Below are 17,244 nucleotides of genomic sequence, written 5' to 3' on the forward strand. Positions count from 1 at the left end.
AATATGTCACTTGATGATATATATTTCACAGTGTAAATTGTCAAAGTCAAAAACTACAAGCATAACGTAGGAGCTGAAAGAGGGAAACATTTTTAATAGAAAACTGAAACTTTGGCTATGAGGATGTTACTTGTAAGAATGATGGTTAAAAGCCATGCAGAGACCATGCTACAGAGGACTGCTGAAAAGCTTCAAAGAAAGAAAAAAACAGACATGGAAGACTTTAGGCAACACTTCCAGGGATGTAAGTGCATTTCTATAAAATAGTTATTTCAAATTGTAAAAATAATACACTTGATTGTTAGTCTGTGATCTTTTGATGTAGTAGAAAGTCTTCTAATTCAAATGCCTTCCTGAGGTTAAGGAGCACGCAGATGGAAGACTAAAGAAGCTATGAAAGGGAAAGAAAAAAACATGTTATTTATTTGAACAGGCAAGTTAGCAAGAGCGTTAAAATCTCAACAAGTTATGTATATGTCCTTTAAAGTTTAGTGCAATCAAGGTCACTAATGTTATTTGTCCTGTTTGCTGCTACGGACTGAAGCCAAAAACAAAACTGAAACCTGAGTTAAATTAATGATTAATTTAAAGAGAACCATCTTTTGATATGTCATGATGAAAACAGCTGTAGTAGGAAATGCTTTAAATCATAAAATTGGCGGAAGTGATGGAAATTCCCAGCGCACTGAGAATAATAATGGAAAGGGGTTTAGTTAACCAACAGTTGAACTGATGCTCTTTCAAGTTTTCTTTATGTCGGTGTAAATGAGACCAAAATATTTGCATGTTCAGACTCACAGTAAATGAATGTGTTTAAAATGTTGCATTGAATGGTGGTTAGACAAATATTTTACCTCGAATTACCAGCAAAAAAACCCCAACAATATTTTTTATGTACATTATCAGATATTCTTTATTACACTATTCATTCTTAAAATTATTGGCAACTGTTCAACTCGTGAATAATTAATACATAGAAATTCTTACTTCATATTAATGTATAAAAAATAACTCACAAACATCAGTTCAGTTCAGTCAGTAACCAGCACTCTCCTGTTGCTATTAAGTCCTGTCAGTGTCTGACTGAGGAACAGAGACTTACATTTACAACAGGAGATGAACACACATTCATGGCAAGAACATAAAATAACACAAGCGGCGTGTTATGAAAACAGTCCACGGATTTGTTATTTTGTGTCTAGCAGAGTCAGCATTAGGGACAAATTAAATACACTGAGCAAAGTACACAGTGGCACATTATTCTGGCTCACATACGTGCATTGTCACTGTGTCACTGAGTCCATACATACAGTGTCAGTAAGTAATGCCAGATATGGCTCTTTTTCCCATGCTGATGGTAGACACATTCCTGGTTTCCCTGGATGTTTTTTCCATAAATCAACTGAAAGGGGAAAGAAAAAAAACAAAATATGGCAAAAAGAAAAAGAAAACATGCAGGATTTGAGGTATGGTACAAATCAAAAAGAATAAAATGGGAATGCATTGATGGTTTCTATGTATCTAGTTTAGACTGACCACCTGAAACGAGATTCATTTAAAACCCTGTCGCTGCACATCAGATTTAAACCACATTGATAAAACCAGAGATGTTTCTCTATCTGATCACTAAAATCAGAGTTTAAACTGTCTTTCAGGTCACATCCAACAACACACATGAACACTGACACCATGTCTTGAGCATAGCTAAACAGCAATGACTGTGTCACCCAAAAATGTAGCATATAACACTTGCAACTTTACCAAATGTATAAACCAGTCATTTGTGGTTGTTGTTTTTTTTATTCCCCTCTAAACAATTTGACATCGATGAAAGGAAAAGTTAAACATTTTGGCAAATACACTTATAGCTGTTTTGTTTTGGAGTTAGATGAGAAGATCATCACCATGTGACTGCTAGCGGGCAATTAGCTTAGCATAGCATAAAGAATGAAACTCCTAGTTCTGGTAAAGGGTAAAACAAGATTTTTTCAAAATCCTCCTACCAAGCCCTTTAAAGCTCACTGATTAACACTGTGTACCTCACATACAAAATATGTCTAAATTGCAATAGACAATAGAGAATAAGGCAACATTGGTTTTAAAAGTAAATGTTTAGTAGCCATCTAACTACAAAACTACTCTACTATGCTAATACTGGCTACTATCCAGTATAGAGGGTATTTTGAAATACTTCTGTAATAATGTATTTACTGCTTGGTTTAAAACATTGTTAAAGAGCCAAAAGGTTCATGGACTACAAAGCCTAGGCCCTGAGCTGAAATCATATCTTGTGCCCAATGTACCATTACACTGGCTTAATGCCTTTGGTACTTAACAGTTTCACAAACACATAACAGTTCATTACAGCCAGCACAGACTGCTATTAATAGTAAAATTAATGTATGATGATGAGAATGTAGGAACCAGGCTTTCATTATAATACATTATCATTGAGATAACTTTGTGTTTGTGTATTTTCAAGCCTCATCTTGAGCATTAAACTGTGTATCTAAGTTTTAAGTGTACATAATTCATCCTGACATATTCTGTTTCCACCTGCAGAAATGATAGGTTCTATGTGTGATGTTTGAGTATCATCTGTGTTGCACATGGCGTGAGCATTGGTGAGACCGGTGGTACGTAAACAGACGTGCCCCTGCCTGAGTTACAGTCTGGCAGGTCAGCCTGCAGAGACATAAGCATCAGGCTGTGTCATGCAAGCTGTGACCTGTCCTACTGTGTCTGGGCACACAGTGTCAGTCTGAATCTGTCCCTGTATCAGTTCTGAGCCAACATGGCTTCTGGGAAGATAACACTATCTCATTAATCACGTTCTACGCCTCCCCCCCTGTCCAATCAACTTCACATAAAGTAGACTGGCTTTGAGAGTAGTCCTTGGCTTGTGAATATAATGCATGTATGATATTTAATTAATTATCCTTAAATAGCTTTGAGATCTTCGCTTAATAACCATTTAGTGGAATTGGCACCTATTTTAACCAAACCCATTACATAAAAAGAAACCACTTGAGCAGCAATACAAACTGAACACAAAGAAAAGCAGCTTACTTCTTCTTGTCCTTGTCCTTCTTGAAGGGCTGTGAGCAGCCTTGGAGTGTCTGGCCCATCAGCGTCTCAGCTGCAACCTTCCTCCTATTGAAGGCGTTCATCTCCTCCTCCAGTTCTCGTCTTTTCTCTTCCAGGTTCTTCTTTTCGTCCTGGTGCATCCGTTTGAGCTGCTCAAACCTGTCATGAAGCTAGAGATGTTGATGAAGGGACAGGTCTCATTGTCAGACATACCAAATTGTATATTTTTAATGAAATGTGTTTTTATGACAATATCAACCCTCACCTCTTTTTCCTTCTCTTTCAGCTCTGCTTCCGTCTCCTTCACTTTGTTGACAAACATCTGTCTCATTTCTTCCTCTTTGCGCTGCAGGTCCACAAGGAACTCCTTCCTCTTGGCTTCATATGTCTCTTGAAGGCTGACAAAGGTAAAATCGATGTGAAACCCATTGTAAAGCTATATTTGGACACGATTATAAGGATCCACCTGTTTATACATCCAAATGTAGCCTAGTTGCAACACAAATCTTTACTAGGTGGGGATTAAACTGGCATAAAGTAGTTCTTTGATAAAGATTAGTATTTAACATCTGCTGCAACACAACAAACTTGTTAAAATATGTATGCAAAAAGATTAAATTATGCAAATATCTGGTGAAGCGCATCAGTCCCATTTTCAGTTTGACACAAATAACAAGTACATTTTCTGAGTTATTTAAAGTGTGGACAACCAGAACACAGTCATGGTCGATCTGGAAGAAGTTTACATCACTGTATATCTCTGTGATACAAAAAAAAATCCCTAATCTACCTTGGAGGAATTCATTTACATGCCACCAAATCATATAACCACTGATTTGAATGTGCTGTTTATCAATAAAGTTATTTATCATAATAGACTTAACATTATAACAGAGCAGTTGTTTTTCTGGCAGTTCCACTGAAGTACATTGCCCGAGCGCATCACATCTCTGCTATTGCTAATTTCACCTGAACGAATGGCTGTCTGGGTTTGTGTCCTTGAAGCCCATCTCTTCCAGCTTGCAGCGACGGTAAAGTTCATAGTGTCGGGCGTGTGTTTGCTCTCGCAGATCCTCCATGTTCACACGCAACAGCATCTCCCTCAGCTTCACAAAATCACAATGGTTTTCATTCTCCACTGGAAAAAAAAAGGTTGACGTGGTGCATTTACTGAAAATCTTAAAAGACAATTCTGTGCTTAGAAGGCTCATAAAAACATAAAATCATTCAATTTTGTCTATATCTCAACTGAAAACTAATAATATCTAGCCAGCATGCATCTGACTTAACACTACTACTGTTTGAGGGACATTAACGATGCTTGTAATTTCCAGCAGGACTCACCCTGTACTGATCCCCAGGGGTACAGTCTTGCTTTCACCATTTTATTGCCGACTTTAACGTCTTCTACACTTCCAACCACAGCAAAAGGAAGATGAGTCTGTAAACATACAGTACTGATATTGTTAAAACATGGTTAAAACTGATAACACTGAAGTCATATTCAGGGCCACATTCTGCTGTTGTCTTTACTACATGCTAATAACTATCTGTTTTAACTGTGGCTTATGTGGTCCAACTTAAGTGTTCTCTACTTTATTGTCTACATTTTTTATGTGTCATTTATTTTCACTTTGTTATTCTATAATTACTATAAGTATTACTGTGCTACAACTGTATTACTATTTTAACACTGTTCTATCATTACAATCATTAAAACAGTCTGAGATGAGGGCAGCAAGTCAGAGGTCTGGGGACTGGGCAAATAAAATGCTCCAAAGCTCCAAATTGAGCCACACTGTAAAAACTAAATATAGGTGGAGGTTCAATTACAATAAATTACAATAGTGGAGAAAAAGAGAGTGCATACAACCGTGTTATATCTGGGTTGGGGGCAATGGCAATATTGTTATATATTATAACTATTTTGTAAGTGTAGTGTAAATTTTACACTTTTTTTTGTAAACTTTATATTTTATTATGGACTCCGGTCTCTTTGACTGACAAAAAGGTTATTAAAACATAACACAGATGTTAGACTCACATTCATGGAGGAGTTGATCTCTGCAACAGCCTCATCCTCTGTAGGAAACTGATATATCTGCACCCCATTACTGACCAGCTCACTCATAATCTTGATCTTTAATTTGTCTAGTTCACTCTTGGATACTGTGTCTGCCTTTGCGATGACAGGGATGATGTTCACCTGCAAAGGGAAAAAACATCTGAATGACAGATTGAGGAACAAGCGGTGTTAACTCATGAACAAAAATACAGCGCCAGATTTTGTGGTCACCTTGCTGTCTAGTTTCTTCATTGTGACGAGATCCAGGGACTTCAGTGAGTGTCCAGTGGGAGCAATGAAATACAGGCAGATGTGGATTCTTGTGTCATGGCAGTTCAACAGTGAACGTTTTATTTTTAGCTCCTCCTCGAGGTAACTTTCAAACTGGGCATCAATGTACTCAAGAATGGGTTTATAGCTGCACAGAAAATAGTGAAAACAGACATAAAACATAATCAGTATTATATCCTCATATGTATGAAAAGATGAAATCACATTGCCTCCCTTGTTTGAGTATTTGTATCCTGGTTACAAACTCTGCAACTGTGCAGTCTGTGCAGCCAAGAATGCCCACAATTTATACTCCCTGCTGTTGGAGCACTCAAATGTCTGTTGAGATTGCATTCGTTCTACCAGTCTGTCCATTGTTGTCCTTTTTCACATCCAATTCACATGCCAAACACAGGGCAGATCTTTTTCTCTATTCTATACTTTGTGAGTGTGTTGGCTGAAGTACCAGAACAAGAGGGAAAATGATTAATATCAAATGTTTTGCAAAGCTGTATATTTCTAAAGACTGGTGTAAAAGCAGCAATGCAAATTTCTTAAACATGTTTTCTACTCAAATTTTCAGTTAATTATAGTTTGTGTCCTTTGTCCATTTTTTATATTTTTATTTCTAACAAACTTGATAAAAGTTTAATTTTAAAAATAATTTTTGTACACTTAAATGTATGCAGTATTGCAGTGTGTATAAATCTTCCAGCATCTTACAAAGATTTAGTCAGGTGCAGCAGTCGTCAATCTGCATGATTTCAGACAAACTACAAAATTTGGTACCTTTCCTCTTTGTTGATCTGGTCTCCAAACCCTACGGTTTGCACAATGGTCAGCTTCAGTTTGACATTGCTCTCCTGCAGATCATATGTTTGGGGGCGTAGATGTACTTCATTCTCATAGTGGCTGCCTTCTTCATTTTCAAATGTCGTGTTGAAGAGTGTGTTCATTAATGTTGATTTGCCTATCCCTGTCTCACCTGAGAAAAAACAAATGAATGACACGTGGCGAGGCAGAGAGAAGAAGAAGTGGTGCATTAATATTTCTAATTTAAAACTGCTGCATGATACATTAATATTAACTCAAGCTTGGGGTTATGAACTACTCCTGGCTTCAGACATACCTACACAGAGGATGTTGAAGCTGAATCCCTGCGCAACTGATTTGCTGACCAGCTGATCTGGAAGACTGTCAAAGCCCACATGGCCCCCGAGCTCCAGGTTTCGCTTTTCTTCATTCTGCAGTGTTTGGAAACAAGCAGGACAAAAAGTATAATGCTATAAATGACTTGCATTACAGTAATATTTCATCATATTGGTCTTGTACTGGTAAATAGCAGAGGAAACAAACAAAAGAACAACACAAATAAAAGGTTACAAAAGTCCTTCTGCCAGTTCCCATCCCCACATTGTGCTTTCAGGCTTAAAAGCTCATTCATTGCAAATGAGGTCATCTTTCTCTTCCACTTAACACACAGAATAGTCAGACCTATAAAAAGGTTCTGTCTGAAAAATCACACACCAAATTCCTCCAGGAAAGACACGTTAATCTAACAAGTAAAAAAAAAAAAAAGCTAAGAGAAAATAATGTTTTGTGATCGTAATTCTTTAACTCAGAACTGCTACTGATTATTATTTTCATCATCAATTAGTCAGTCAATTAATCATTTAGTTTATTGAATGTCAGAAAACAGTCAAAAAAGTCTATCATGAATTCACTAAGCTTGAAATTACATCCTCAGTTTTTTTTTTTGTTTTTTTTTAAGCTGCAAATTGTATTGCCTTTCATTTCAATTGCATAACCTTTTTTTTTTTTTTTTTCTGGGAACAGGCATATACAATGTATAAACCGACAATACACTGACCAATACACAAACAGACAGAAGACAAACACACAAAACCCTACAACAACAACAACAACAACAACAACAAAAAAAGGATGTGAAACTACTAAAATTATATCAACAGTAACTACTTAGTATACCTTCATTCAAAAGTAAGTTTTTCCCATTTTTTGTTATGCATTTCTATCTTGTCTTGATTGGATGCGATAATTTTTTCCAAAAGAAATTGGCATCGCACTTTATTTCTAAAAAAAGCCAAATTCAGAAGTGTTTTTGTTTGGGTCTTAAAAATAAATATTTTCCCCAAAAGGATGATGGTGTTCACAATCTGTGGGCAGTTTATCTCCAGTACTCCCAACAAAATATTTAATGGTTTAAATTCGAAGTGAATATTTTTGGGTCTTAGCCACTTTTGAATATCTCAGTTTAATTTGTTTTGCTCGACCAGCAGCTCAGAGACCAGATACATTTAATTTAAGAGAAAAGTATCAGTCACATTCGAGGAGGGGAGCGAGGGGAGGGAAGAAAACTAATATTTTGGCCTTCTTGTTTGACCAATGACTCTTCATTCATTTTATGTTAAATGACTGACTAATTGATGAAGCATTTCCAGAATCACTGTTATTCATGTTTGCAGACGGACACTTGATTCAAGCTCAAAAGAAATAAAAACAATGATTTAACTCAATGCACAGATTTTCCAACCATCATGTTTGGTTTCATGGCATGTCTTTACATTGCACGCTCATCAATATTCTGCGGATAATACATAACGCCTGTATAATTTGTCTACAATATTGCTGACTATATAAGTTGTATTTGGCTCTGGCTCTCGGTGCTGGCATGCTCGGAGGCTGTTCCTCTCTCCTCTATACCAGATTCACCCTGGGACACTGGCATCTTGCAAAAGGCTCCACATGAGGACCAGGATGTGATCAATACAACAATCATCCGTTTCTGTCTCCCTCTTCTCTCTCTCTCTTTCTCTCTCTCTTTCTCACACACACACACACACACACACACACACACACACACACACACACACACACACACACACACACACAAAGAGCTCTTTATCTAGATGTTATTTCACAGGGTGGGAGGATATCCAAGCTGCTGCCCTGGTAACCCATAACCTCCCTTCACAGTTGGACAAACACAAACACCAGGCATGTAAGCTACGAAGACCCCCCCCCCCCCCCCCCCCCCTTTTTTTTTTTATAAACACGTTGCCACAAATTACACATAGCTGACACAATACAGTATTTTCATATTTCGCTGAGCAATGCGATGCAGAATCATGAGGAGCTGGTAGCTGCCTCTTCAAGTGACTGCTACTTATGTTTATCCTCTTAGCCTTTCATTGCCTGCTGCCTTGTGTTTTATTCAAATGCTCGGTCCAGTCATTTCAGCAGCCGTGCACACCTGTCACCAGTGTTATGACAGTCAACAGCAAAGTGTTTTCATGCCGGACAGCGTGCTCTGACGCGCTTTTTTTCCTCCACGTCTCCACAGTTTGCTCTCAAATACGCATCGTTTTTTACTGAAGAGTAGCTGAAAATCCGCCTTTATCCAGATACATTAAACATATCACGCTTTCTCAACACCGCAGCGATGTTGCTGCATTATCGACACACACATACGCATACCATCACCCTCATCTACACACCTGAGTGCTACAGCTAAGCCAGTTTAGCTCCCACATCTAGTGTGTACACAACAAATCATTAGTCACTGCAGGCCCGCAAACTGTAGCTCATCATACTTACTGCGAAAACATCTATGTCATTGGCCGCCATCGTGGGAATGATGTCTTCAGCCAGAACTGCTCTCTACATCACACAGGGACAGACTCACGCTGCTTTCAATGTGGCCACTTGGAGGCAACACCCCCTCTGCTGTGGTGTAGGGCCACATTACAGCAGGCAACAGCTCCCAATACTTCAGCCCTTATTCCACTTTTGAGGGAGATTGAGTCAGAGTTATTTGATTTAACCCGAGATCCCACGATGTTAACTGTTTCTGGGCAGGCCTCAGAAACATTGCTCTTTGAAATCTGAAGTTTTAGAGTCGATCTTGTTAAAGTTAAATGTTCAACAAAACAAACATTCAATGTTTGTTTCAGTGTTTTACAATACCAGCTTTTTCTTCAGATGACAATGACCACTGCTTAGTTTGGCAGTGATGTAAAATAAAAAAGTATCACCACAATTTTGCGGTAGGCTATTTAATTAAGTATACTTATTCAATAACTTAGCCGCCTTCTACTCAGACAGTGTATTTTTTTCCCTCCCCTACATTTATTTGACAGAATAGTTACTTTGAAGATCACGATTGTACACATAAAGTGCACTATTAACATAAAATATGATGCTTAGCAACTTATGTTATTTTTTCCTACATAGCTTCACTCTACCAGCTGTAACATTTAGACTTTAATTATCTAAATATATAGTATAATCCTGACAGGGGCCATTCTGCTGCCTGGGTATTAGGTCTTATTTCGATACTTTAAGCACATTTTGCTGCTAAAGCTTACATACTTCTAAGCAGGTAAAGTTATATGAACATAAGACTGAAAGCAGTGCTGCAGGGAGTTTGTTACCTTTATTTATTTATTTCCCCACTGCAATATGGATGGACTACAAAAGCAAGTTAACCATGTACTATAAATACACTGAATTATATGTTATTATTATATTTTCACCATATTGTCAACATTTATTGTTCATGTTTTTGGTTATGTTTGAATAATGTGAATCCTCTGATTTATTCAGAGGTTTTTTCTAAGTCATGGAAAGACTTGATCATTTAGTTTGATGGCCTAATTTGAGGTAATAAGTCAGTAACAAACGATTTAATATTTACTAAAGATGTATAGTTAGCGTCATAAAGTGACACAATATTAACAAGGTAGGGCATACTAATAAGCAGTTACACTCACTGGCCTCTTAATTAGGAACACATTTGCAATCTGATGCAATTCAGCACAACAACTCTGCGATTAATGCTACTTTTACAAAGTTTATACATTTTCAAGTTTTTGTTAACATTGTCAGAAAGGTGATAATTCTACTTTATATTAATCTGCTGCTCCCTTGGCACATAGATAGATAGATAGATAGATAGATAGATAGATAGATAGATAGATAGATAGATAGATAGATAGATAGATAGATAGATAGATAGATAGATAGATAGATAGATAGATAGATAGATAGATAGATAGATAGAAAGATAGATAGGCTACTTTATTCATCCCGAAGCACTATTTTGTAAATATGCTTGAATATATCATGTGCTTTGTTGCCCCACTGTTAGTACTTGAATCTTTACAGCAGTTTTTATAAAATGTGTTTTACTTTTTAGTTGCACGATTGTTGTTTTCATTTAGGCTATTTTATTGTTTTAATTGTTGTCTACCTCACCGTGGGTATGTATATAATATAATATAATATAATATAATATAATATAATATAATAAACACCATAATGCACTCCGGTACACCACCATCAACTTTATTACAGTGTCAACAAAAACTGAAAATCTATGATTTTCATAAAAGTAGAATGATTGCATTAGATTGCACAGGTGTTCCTAATGAGGTGGCTGGTGATCTACATTATGTATGTGTACAACATAATTATAAAATTATAACTTAAAAATAGTGTTTCTGTATAGGCCTATAGCTAATTGATTAAAACAATTTAAATGAAAAGAAACAAAATTAAGTTGCTATGGTATAACTGAGTATAAGATTAAAAAACTGTGATATTACAACACGTGATTGTTATATTTATAGCTATTGATATTTTATTTATAATCTCTAAATATAATATGGGCACATGTGTGTCAGTGCACAGAGAGCCTCTGACGGTGAGTTAATGTGGAGAGGCGCCGGAAGCAGCAGGTTGGAGGAGGACAACGGAGGGGGGGAGCACAGACAGGAGTTCACCCCCCTCCTCGGGCTTTATGAGATACATCGCTTCACATTTTTGTCCGAGCAGAGCAGGATGGCTTTAACCCAAGAATCTCTCCTGTCTTTTTTACTGGAGCATGGAGGCAAAGTAAAAAACTCGGAGCTGGTCAACAACTTCAGGAGTCAGATCAACTGCAGCGATCCCGCGGAAAAGCAGCACAATAGGGAGCTTTTCAAGAGTCTGGTGAACAGCGTCGCTGTGGTCAGACAGATCGACGAGGTAAAGTTTGTAGTGGTGAAAAAGAGGTACCAGGACTTTGTTAAAGAGGTGGAGCACGATGCCTCGCAGAAAGTGCAGATGGATGACAGCTTCTCAAGTCAAAATACGAGCTTTTCGTACACATCTCCTAATCGACCCGAGTCAAAGATGCTCCAGGCAGACATGGAGAACAATAATGTGTGCTGCCCCTCACTCACAAATGGTAGTTATTGCAGTGATGCCAAACGCATGTCCGTGGGAAGCATGCAGAAACAGAGGCCTTTATCAACAAGTAGTCCGGACACAACTACTGTCAAAATCCTGAATATCTCCGGGGATCAAGCCAGCAGAGCGGGGAAATCTGGACCAGTGTTCGCTGTTATAGCAGTAAAATCCCCCCAAAGAGTGTCTGCACCAGTGACACAGGATGGATGGCATTCCCAAGAGCCTCTACATGAAACTTCAGAGAAACCAATCACACCATCAGTGCCAAATCTGAATTCTTACTTTCCAGCTTGCATGAAAGATGCATTAAGTGACTCCAAATGTTGGAAAAACAGACAGACAGATGACATGCAGCCCCCAAGCTTTCCTCAGGGGAGGCCCCAAAACAAGACCACAAAACAAGGGGATGATGCCAAGTACTCTGAGTCGGTGCCTTTGGAACCATTAGCTCATGAGTGGCTGGTAAAGTGTGCTGCTGGACTGTGGGGGCAAATCTATGTTTTGCTGCTGCAGGACACTCGTTTAGCACAGAAGAAAGACTTCATGTCAGGTTTCACAGCGCTGCACTGGACTGCCAAGGACGGCAACAGTGAGATGATCCATAAGCTGATGGACATCTCCGGGAAAAGAGGCACTTATATCAACATCAACAGTAAAGCACACGGAGGATACACACCTTTGCACATCGCAGCCATACACGGCCACACTGAGGTGATGCTTCTGCTTGTGCAAGGATATGGAGCCAGCGTAAATGAAAGAGATAACGATGGTAAGAAGGCCTACCACTACCTGGGCAAAGGGGTGTCGGATGAGGTCAGGGCACTGCTGGGAAGACCGAAGCACAACAAGTACAGGAAGAAGACTGAATATGAGGAATATAGAGAGCAGCTGAAAGGCTTCAACAACACCATTAGTAAACTGTTCCAGCCTCACACAGGGAAGAAACAAAAATCAACAAGGTTTTCTCATGACTGGTGAGAGTGACACAAAAAAGAAGCAGACAAATGGACTATATAAACATTAGAAGAAATAATAGTGTCATAGTTTGTCATGTTAATATAAAACACAACTTGTATATATATATATATACTTTAAATCACTTAAAGTCTATAACTGAATTAGTACTGTCAGCTCTAGATGTCTTGTACAGTGTATCACTGTTGTCTGTATGTATGAAGTATATTTATAATAGTCTTTTATGTCTGCAGTTAAATTTCATGTATTAGCTCTTATTATTTAAAAATAAATAAATAGTAAAATAAAATAAATAGTAACACAAACAATCTGTAGTCACACAGAGTGTTATTACCTAATGTGTAATACATCTTTATGAGTCAACTCTTGAACTTCGAAGTATGAGGAAATATGAAAATAGAACACACCTGGGAAACAATTGCTATATCAACACCGGTGTGAGACAATGTGTTACACCAAAACAAAATATACTGTAGCACACAAGCTTGCCATGTAAAGTTCTTTAAAGCAAAGTCTTGTAGAAAACTTGTGCATAAGGAAAGGGGACCCACATGGGGCTCAGTTACGCAAACCAGATGGGGTGGTGAAATGTCTGCTTTTATCAGTTTCTTTGTGAACTTGAGGTGGTAATGGATGATGAAGACCTGCTTTTGTGGTGCAGTGTGGGCCCCATTCTCTGGACTACTGTGGTAAAAAAAAAGAAAAAGAAAAGGAATGTTACACATTATCAGCCAGGCACCCAAAACCACTTGGTAATCAATCATTTTAGTAACAATTAGAAGGATTTTCAGTCAAATACAAGTTTGACATGAATTTCTGTTTAGATTGCTTGAAAAACTTTAATAGGCACTCTACAAACATTTTGTCAAATATGTTATAGCTGACATGTAAACCTGAATAAAGTTAAAGTTATCAGTGACCAGAGTCGTAACATCAGCTTTCTCAACTTAATTTGAATGGTTAGGAAATAAATCTAAGCGAGCAACTTATTTGAGCACATTTTAATACTCATGTTGTCATGAATGAATGCCCTTCCTCTCCAACACCAGACACACATGACAACAGTATTTTGCCTTTTTTCCATACAGTACAACAACACAATTTTTAACCTTGACTGACCCGGAGAAAAACAATCCCTGGTGACATGAAAAGAGATGAAGCCAAAGGCAAAACGGTGCCAGAACAATGTCCTTTGTCTTAGCTGGAAAAGAAGCTGCCTGCATAATGATCCCGACAAAAAACAGCTGCACTCACAGCAACACTCCCTGTTGTAGACTGTGTTTTGCTTTGTTTTGTTGGTGTTTTTTAAAAATATTACCTCAAAACTTTTTCTTTAGTCCTGCAAGAGAACTGGTTATAAATAGCAATTCAGCCAGAGAGGCTTCCTATATTTCATCTTTATTGTTTCAGACAATATTTGCATATATCAAAGACTGTCTGACGACAGCACAGTGGTTAGATACAGATCTTGTATAATTCACTATATCATATATATACTATATCATCACTTGTATACTAGTCAGTAGAATAAGCTGGAACTAGGACACGGCTACAACTTAAAACTAATGTCCAGCTAGTGGTCCCTGAGGGTAAAAATTACAGTTCATAAAATTAAAGTGTTGGATGGAACAAATAACATTATTTTGCTATTTTTAGTGTTACAAGCAATGGAGCTAAAAATCTGTAGGTCATTCAGCCCCTTGATTCAATCAATATTATGTCAACAATGATGTTTCCACATAAACTTTTATTCGCTGCCACATGACATTCGAGGGCTCTGTATTTTTGGTCAATACCTAGAGATAAATCACATTTCATATGTTTTATGTTGATCCTAAATGCAGTGACCTGTTGAAGCATCAGGGCAGGTCTGTTCATATCTTTTACACTGCTCTTCACATGTTGAACCAGTAGAGGGCAGGGCATTCTAATATTTCGATCCCATGCTAATATTTCCATTTCCTTCACATGCTAACCTTCTTTGTCATATAAACCAGTTTTCAATTGTATTTATACTTTTTTAAATTTGTTGATAAGGACCATATTGGTAATTATGACTGTTTCATTTTGATATATTTGTTAATAAATTAAGTAAGATAACGTGTTAAAGGCTTGAGAAAGAAGGATTAGTTATATATGGGCAGAATTTGTAAAACCATTAACTACCAAATAAAACCGGGCGGAATGGTTGAAATTAAACTCACAATATCAATAGGAATTCCCCCCCAGGTGTTATACAGTATATCAAAATATGGAAAATGTACATAAAGTCACATTAACTAATCAAGTTGATGTTCTGTGCAATAAAGTGTGTGTATTAATCAGACAAAGCCATCATGATAAACGTAAACTTATTTTATTTTCCCCTTTTATTATTTAAAATATTTTGAAATAATTTATTTGTACAAGAAAACTCTAAAATTGTAATATGAAAAAACAATCACAGTAAGACTACACTGAATATCAAATAAATCATTGTATTGAATTATTATTTGCCCTTTTACCATCCAAGATAACAACAAAGCAGACAGCCAAAGAAAAGCAGAACTTCCAGCTTACAGTAAAACTGTATTTACAATATTCAATACATCCAGCACAATTGACACAAAAACTAGATCTACAAAGCCTTGTCTTGCAAAGTATTGCAAGTCTAGAGGTGAAAACACACACGTCACTGCACCACGCAAAAGTACACTTTAGACACAATGTTGTTTATTGACCATGTAATAAAAACCCTTTATCAGCCTCACTGACGCACAAAAACATTCTTTGCATACTTTTTTGCCACAAGTAATTTGTTACGAAATTACAACACTGTCTTACAGACTGTGACATTAGACCAAGAGCCTCTGTAGCTTCAAGCCAAGCAATATCAACACTTTGTTGGTGTTTAATAATACTACTATTGTAAGTTGAGTTTGAGCATCAGTATGAGAGATATGACTCCTTTGTCTCTGTAAATATAGATATATATGGCAAACCCCAACAGCAAGATGATAAACAGCTGACTTTCAAAACATCGACAGTGAGCTTTGTCTGATATGAAAGGCACTTTAATAGTTTAATTACAATTTTTGTGTAAGGAAATGGCTAATGAAAAGGACCAAACTCACTGAACTCTAAAAAGAGCCAGATGTTTTTTTCTCAGGAGCAAGCAGGACAAACTGCTGATCAAACATGAATGAATAATGGTCAATGTTGTTTTATTTCTGTTGGACACGTTGCTTTATGTGACACAGCAGTACAATAAATGGGTATGGTACTGTACTGTATATCAGGGCTTATCGGTTTGCTTTGGCATATGCTTACTTCCCTCTAGTGGGCAGTAGCTACAACTTCTTTTTCCTATGTCAGTGCTGAGATTAACTCCCCCCCTCTCAGACACTCTCTGACCAGTCTGACAACAACACCACACTCTTCACAAACACCAATCAGTACAAAAAAGAGATTTAAAGAGATTATGAATGGACAGAATATCTCTCTCCTGTCAGAGATAAAAAATCAGGTGTTATAGTAAGTAAAACTTATTTGAAAAATGGGAAATAAAATAGACTTGATGCACAGTCATGTGGTTATCTTATTACCTCTGCAAAGGAAAAAACTGTCAAACAAGAACAGTGGACGTTTCTTCTCCAACCTGAGATACATATGGGATGTATGTAAAGACGGCAGATGATGGAAACAGTAACAGCAAAAGCAAAAGGAAATTATAAAGCATATTAAATATAACTTTTTTTAACGCACACTTAAAAAAAAAAAAAAATCTCTTCAGTATATGTGACCAACATTGTGACATCTTCATTGTTGGAAGAGATTATCATTGAGATTATTGTACATAAGAGTTTAATTTAGGACCCAAATGCAAACACAGACCAGGAGACATAGGAATGGTTAAGGGACAATTTACTGTAGGTTGAATTGTAGGAAAGTGGCTTAGCTGAGTTGTCGGGTTTGGATATGGCAAAGGGGGCTGGGAGTGGTGAAGTGGAGCAGGCAACAGTGCAGAGCAAGGGGCTGAAGCAGGCAGAGGGGCTTAAGGCAAAGCAAAGCAAACATATCCACGATCCAAACTGGCAAACAGCAGAACAGCTGATGAGGACCAGCCTGATGTGGCAGGTATACTGGTAGCTGGAACAGGATTAGACTGGAATAAACTTTTGACTGGTACTGTAATTGCATTGATACCAGTTGAATTCACTCTCCCCATGTTTTCTTTCTATTGCCTCTGCCACAGGGATCTGTCACAGATACAAAAAACAACAAAACTTGAGGAAATAGTGTCAGAAATTACAAAAGTAGACCATCAGTAAGATACCTGTCTGGTGTTAGAACATACAGTCAAACACCTCATGAACACCTAACTGGAAAATTCACTTCAATTAATTTTATAAGAAGTCAGATGAGGATATGATGAGGAGCAGAAAGTATCATCAGAGAAGGACCCAAAACATAACATTACATTAAAAACAACTCTAGAGAATTGAGAAATGTGTGTATTAAATAGATAGATAGATAGATAGATAGATAGATAGATAGATAGATAGATAGATAGATAGATAGATAGATAGATAGATAGAAAGATAGATAAATAGATA

At 37.3% G+C, this 17,244-nt stretch overlaps 2 protein-coding genes across 3 annotated transcripts; one reads left to right on the forward strand and one right to left on the reverse strand.

The window, feature by feature from the left end:
- Positions 1-90: 90 nt before the first annotated feature.
- On the reverse strand, positions 91-9,085 carry LOC133985473 (septin-8-A-like). 2 transcript variants are annotated; one of them, XM_062425113.1, is made up of 10 exons: positions 9,041-9,085; positions 6,552-6,666; positions 6,212-6,407; positions 5,384-5,570; positions 5,132-5,293; positions 4,432-4,528; positions 4,057-4,225; positions 3,353-3,485; positions 3,070-3,257; positions 91-391 (listed from the first exon to the last, which is right to left on the reverse strand). In XM_062425113.1, exons 1-10 carry the CDS (start codon positions 9,068-9,070, stop codon positions 337-339), a joined length of 1,332 nt encoding a protein of 443 aa, XP_062281097.1. In that variant the 5' UTR covers positions 9,071-9,085; the 3' UTR covers positions 91-336. The 2 variants fall into 2 exon arrangements, with proteins under 2 accessions (XP_062281097.1, XP_062281096.1); XM_062425112.1 differs by lacking the exon at positions 91-391 and adding an exon at positions 2,595-2,685.
- Positions 9,086-11,284: 2,199 nt separating this feature from the next.
- sowahab (sosondowah ankyrin repeat domain family member Ab) lies at positions 11,285-12,733 on the forward strand. The gene has a single exon (XM_062425274.1). The coding sequence runs from the start codon at positions 11,285-11,287 to the stop codon at positions 12,650-12,652; it is 1,368 nt and encodes a 455-aa protein (XP_062281258.1). The 3' UTR covers positions 12,653-12,733.
- Positions 12,734-17,244: the final 4,511 nt, after the last annotated feature.

Source organism: Scomber scombrus, chromosome 9, assembly GCF_963691925.1.
Source record: "Scomber scombrus chromosome 9, fScoSco1.1, whole genome shotgun sequence".
Taxonomy (NCBI): Eukaryota; Metazoa; Chordata; class Actinopteri; order Scombriformes; family Scombridae; genus Scomber; species Scomber scombrus.

Coding starts and splice junctions, on each gene's coding strand:
- sowahab (XM_062425274.1), top strand. CDS start 11,285: ATGGCTTTAACCCAAGAATCTCTCCTGTCTTTTTTACTGGAGCATGGA.
- LOC133985473 (XM_062425112.1), bottom strand. CDS start 9,070: ATGGCGGCCAATGACATAGATGTTTTCGCA. Junction 5,294..5,383: donor TGAAGAAACTAGACAGCAAG/GTGACCACAAAA, acceptor TTCCCTTTGCAG/GTGAACATCATCCCTGTCAT. Junction 4,226..4,431: donor CCCCTGGGGATCAGTACAGG/GTGAGTCCTGCT, acceptor TTTTTTTTCCAG/TGGAGAATGAAAACCATTGT.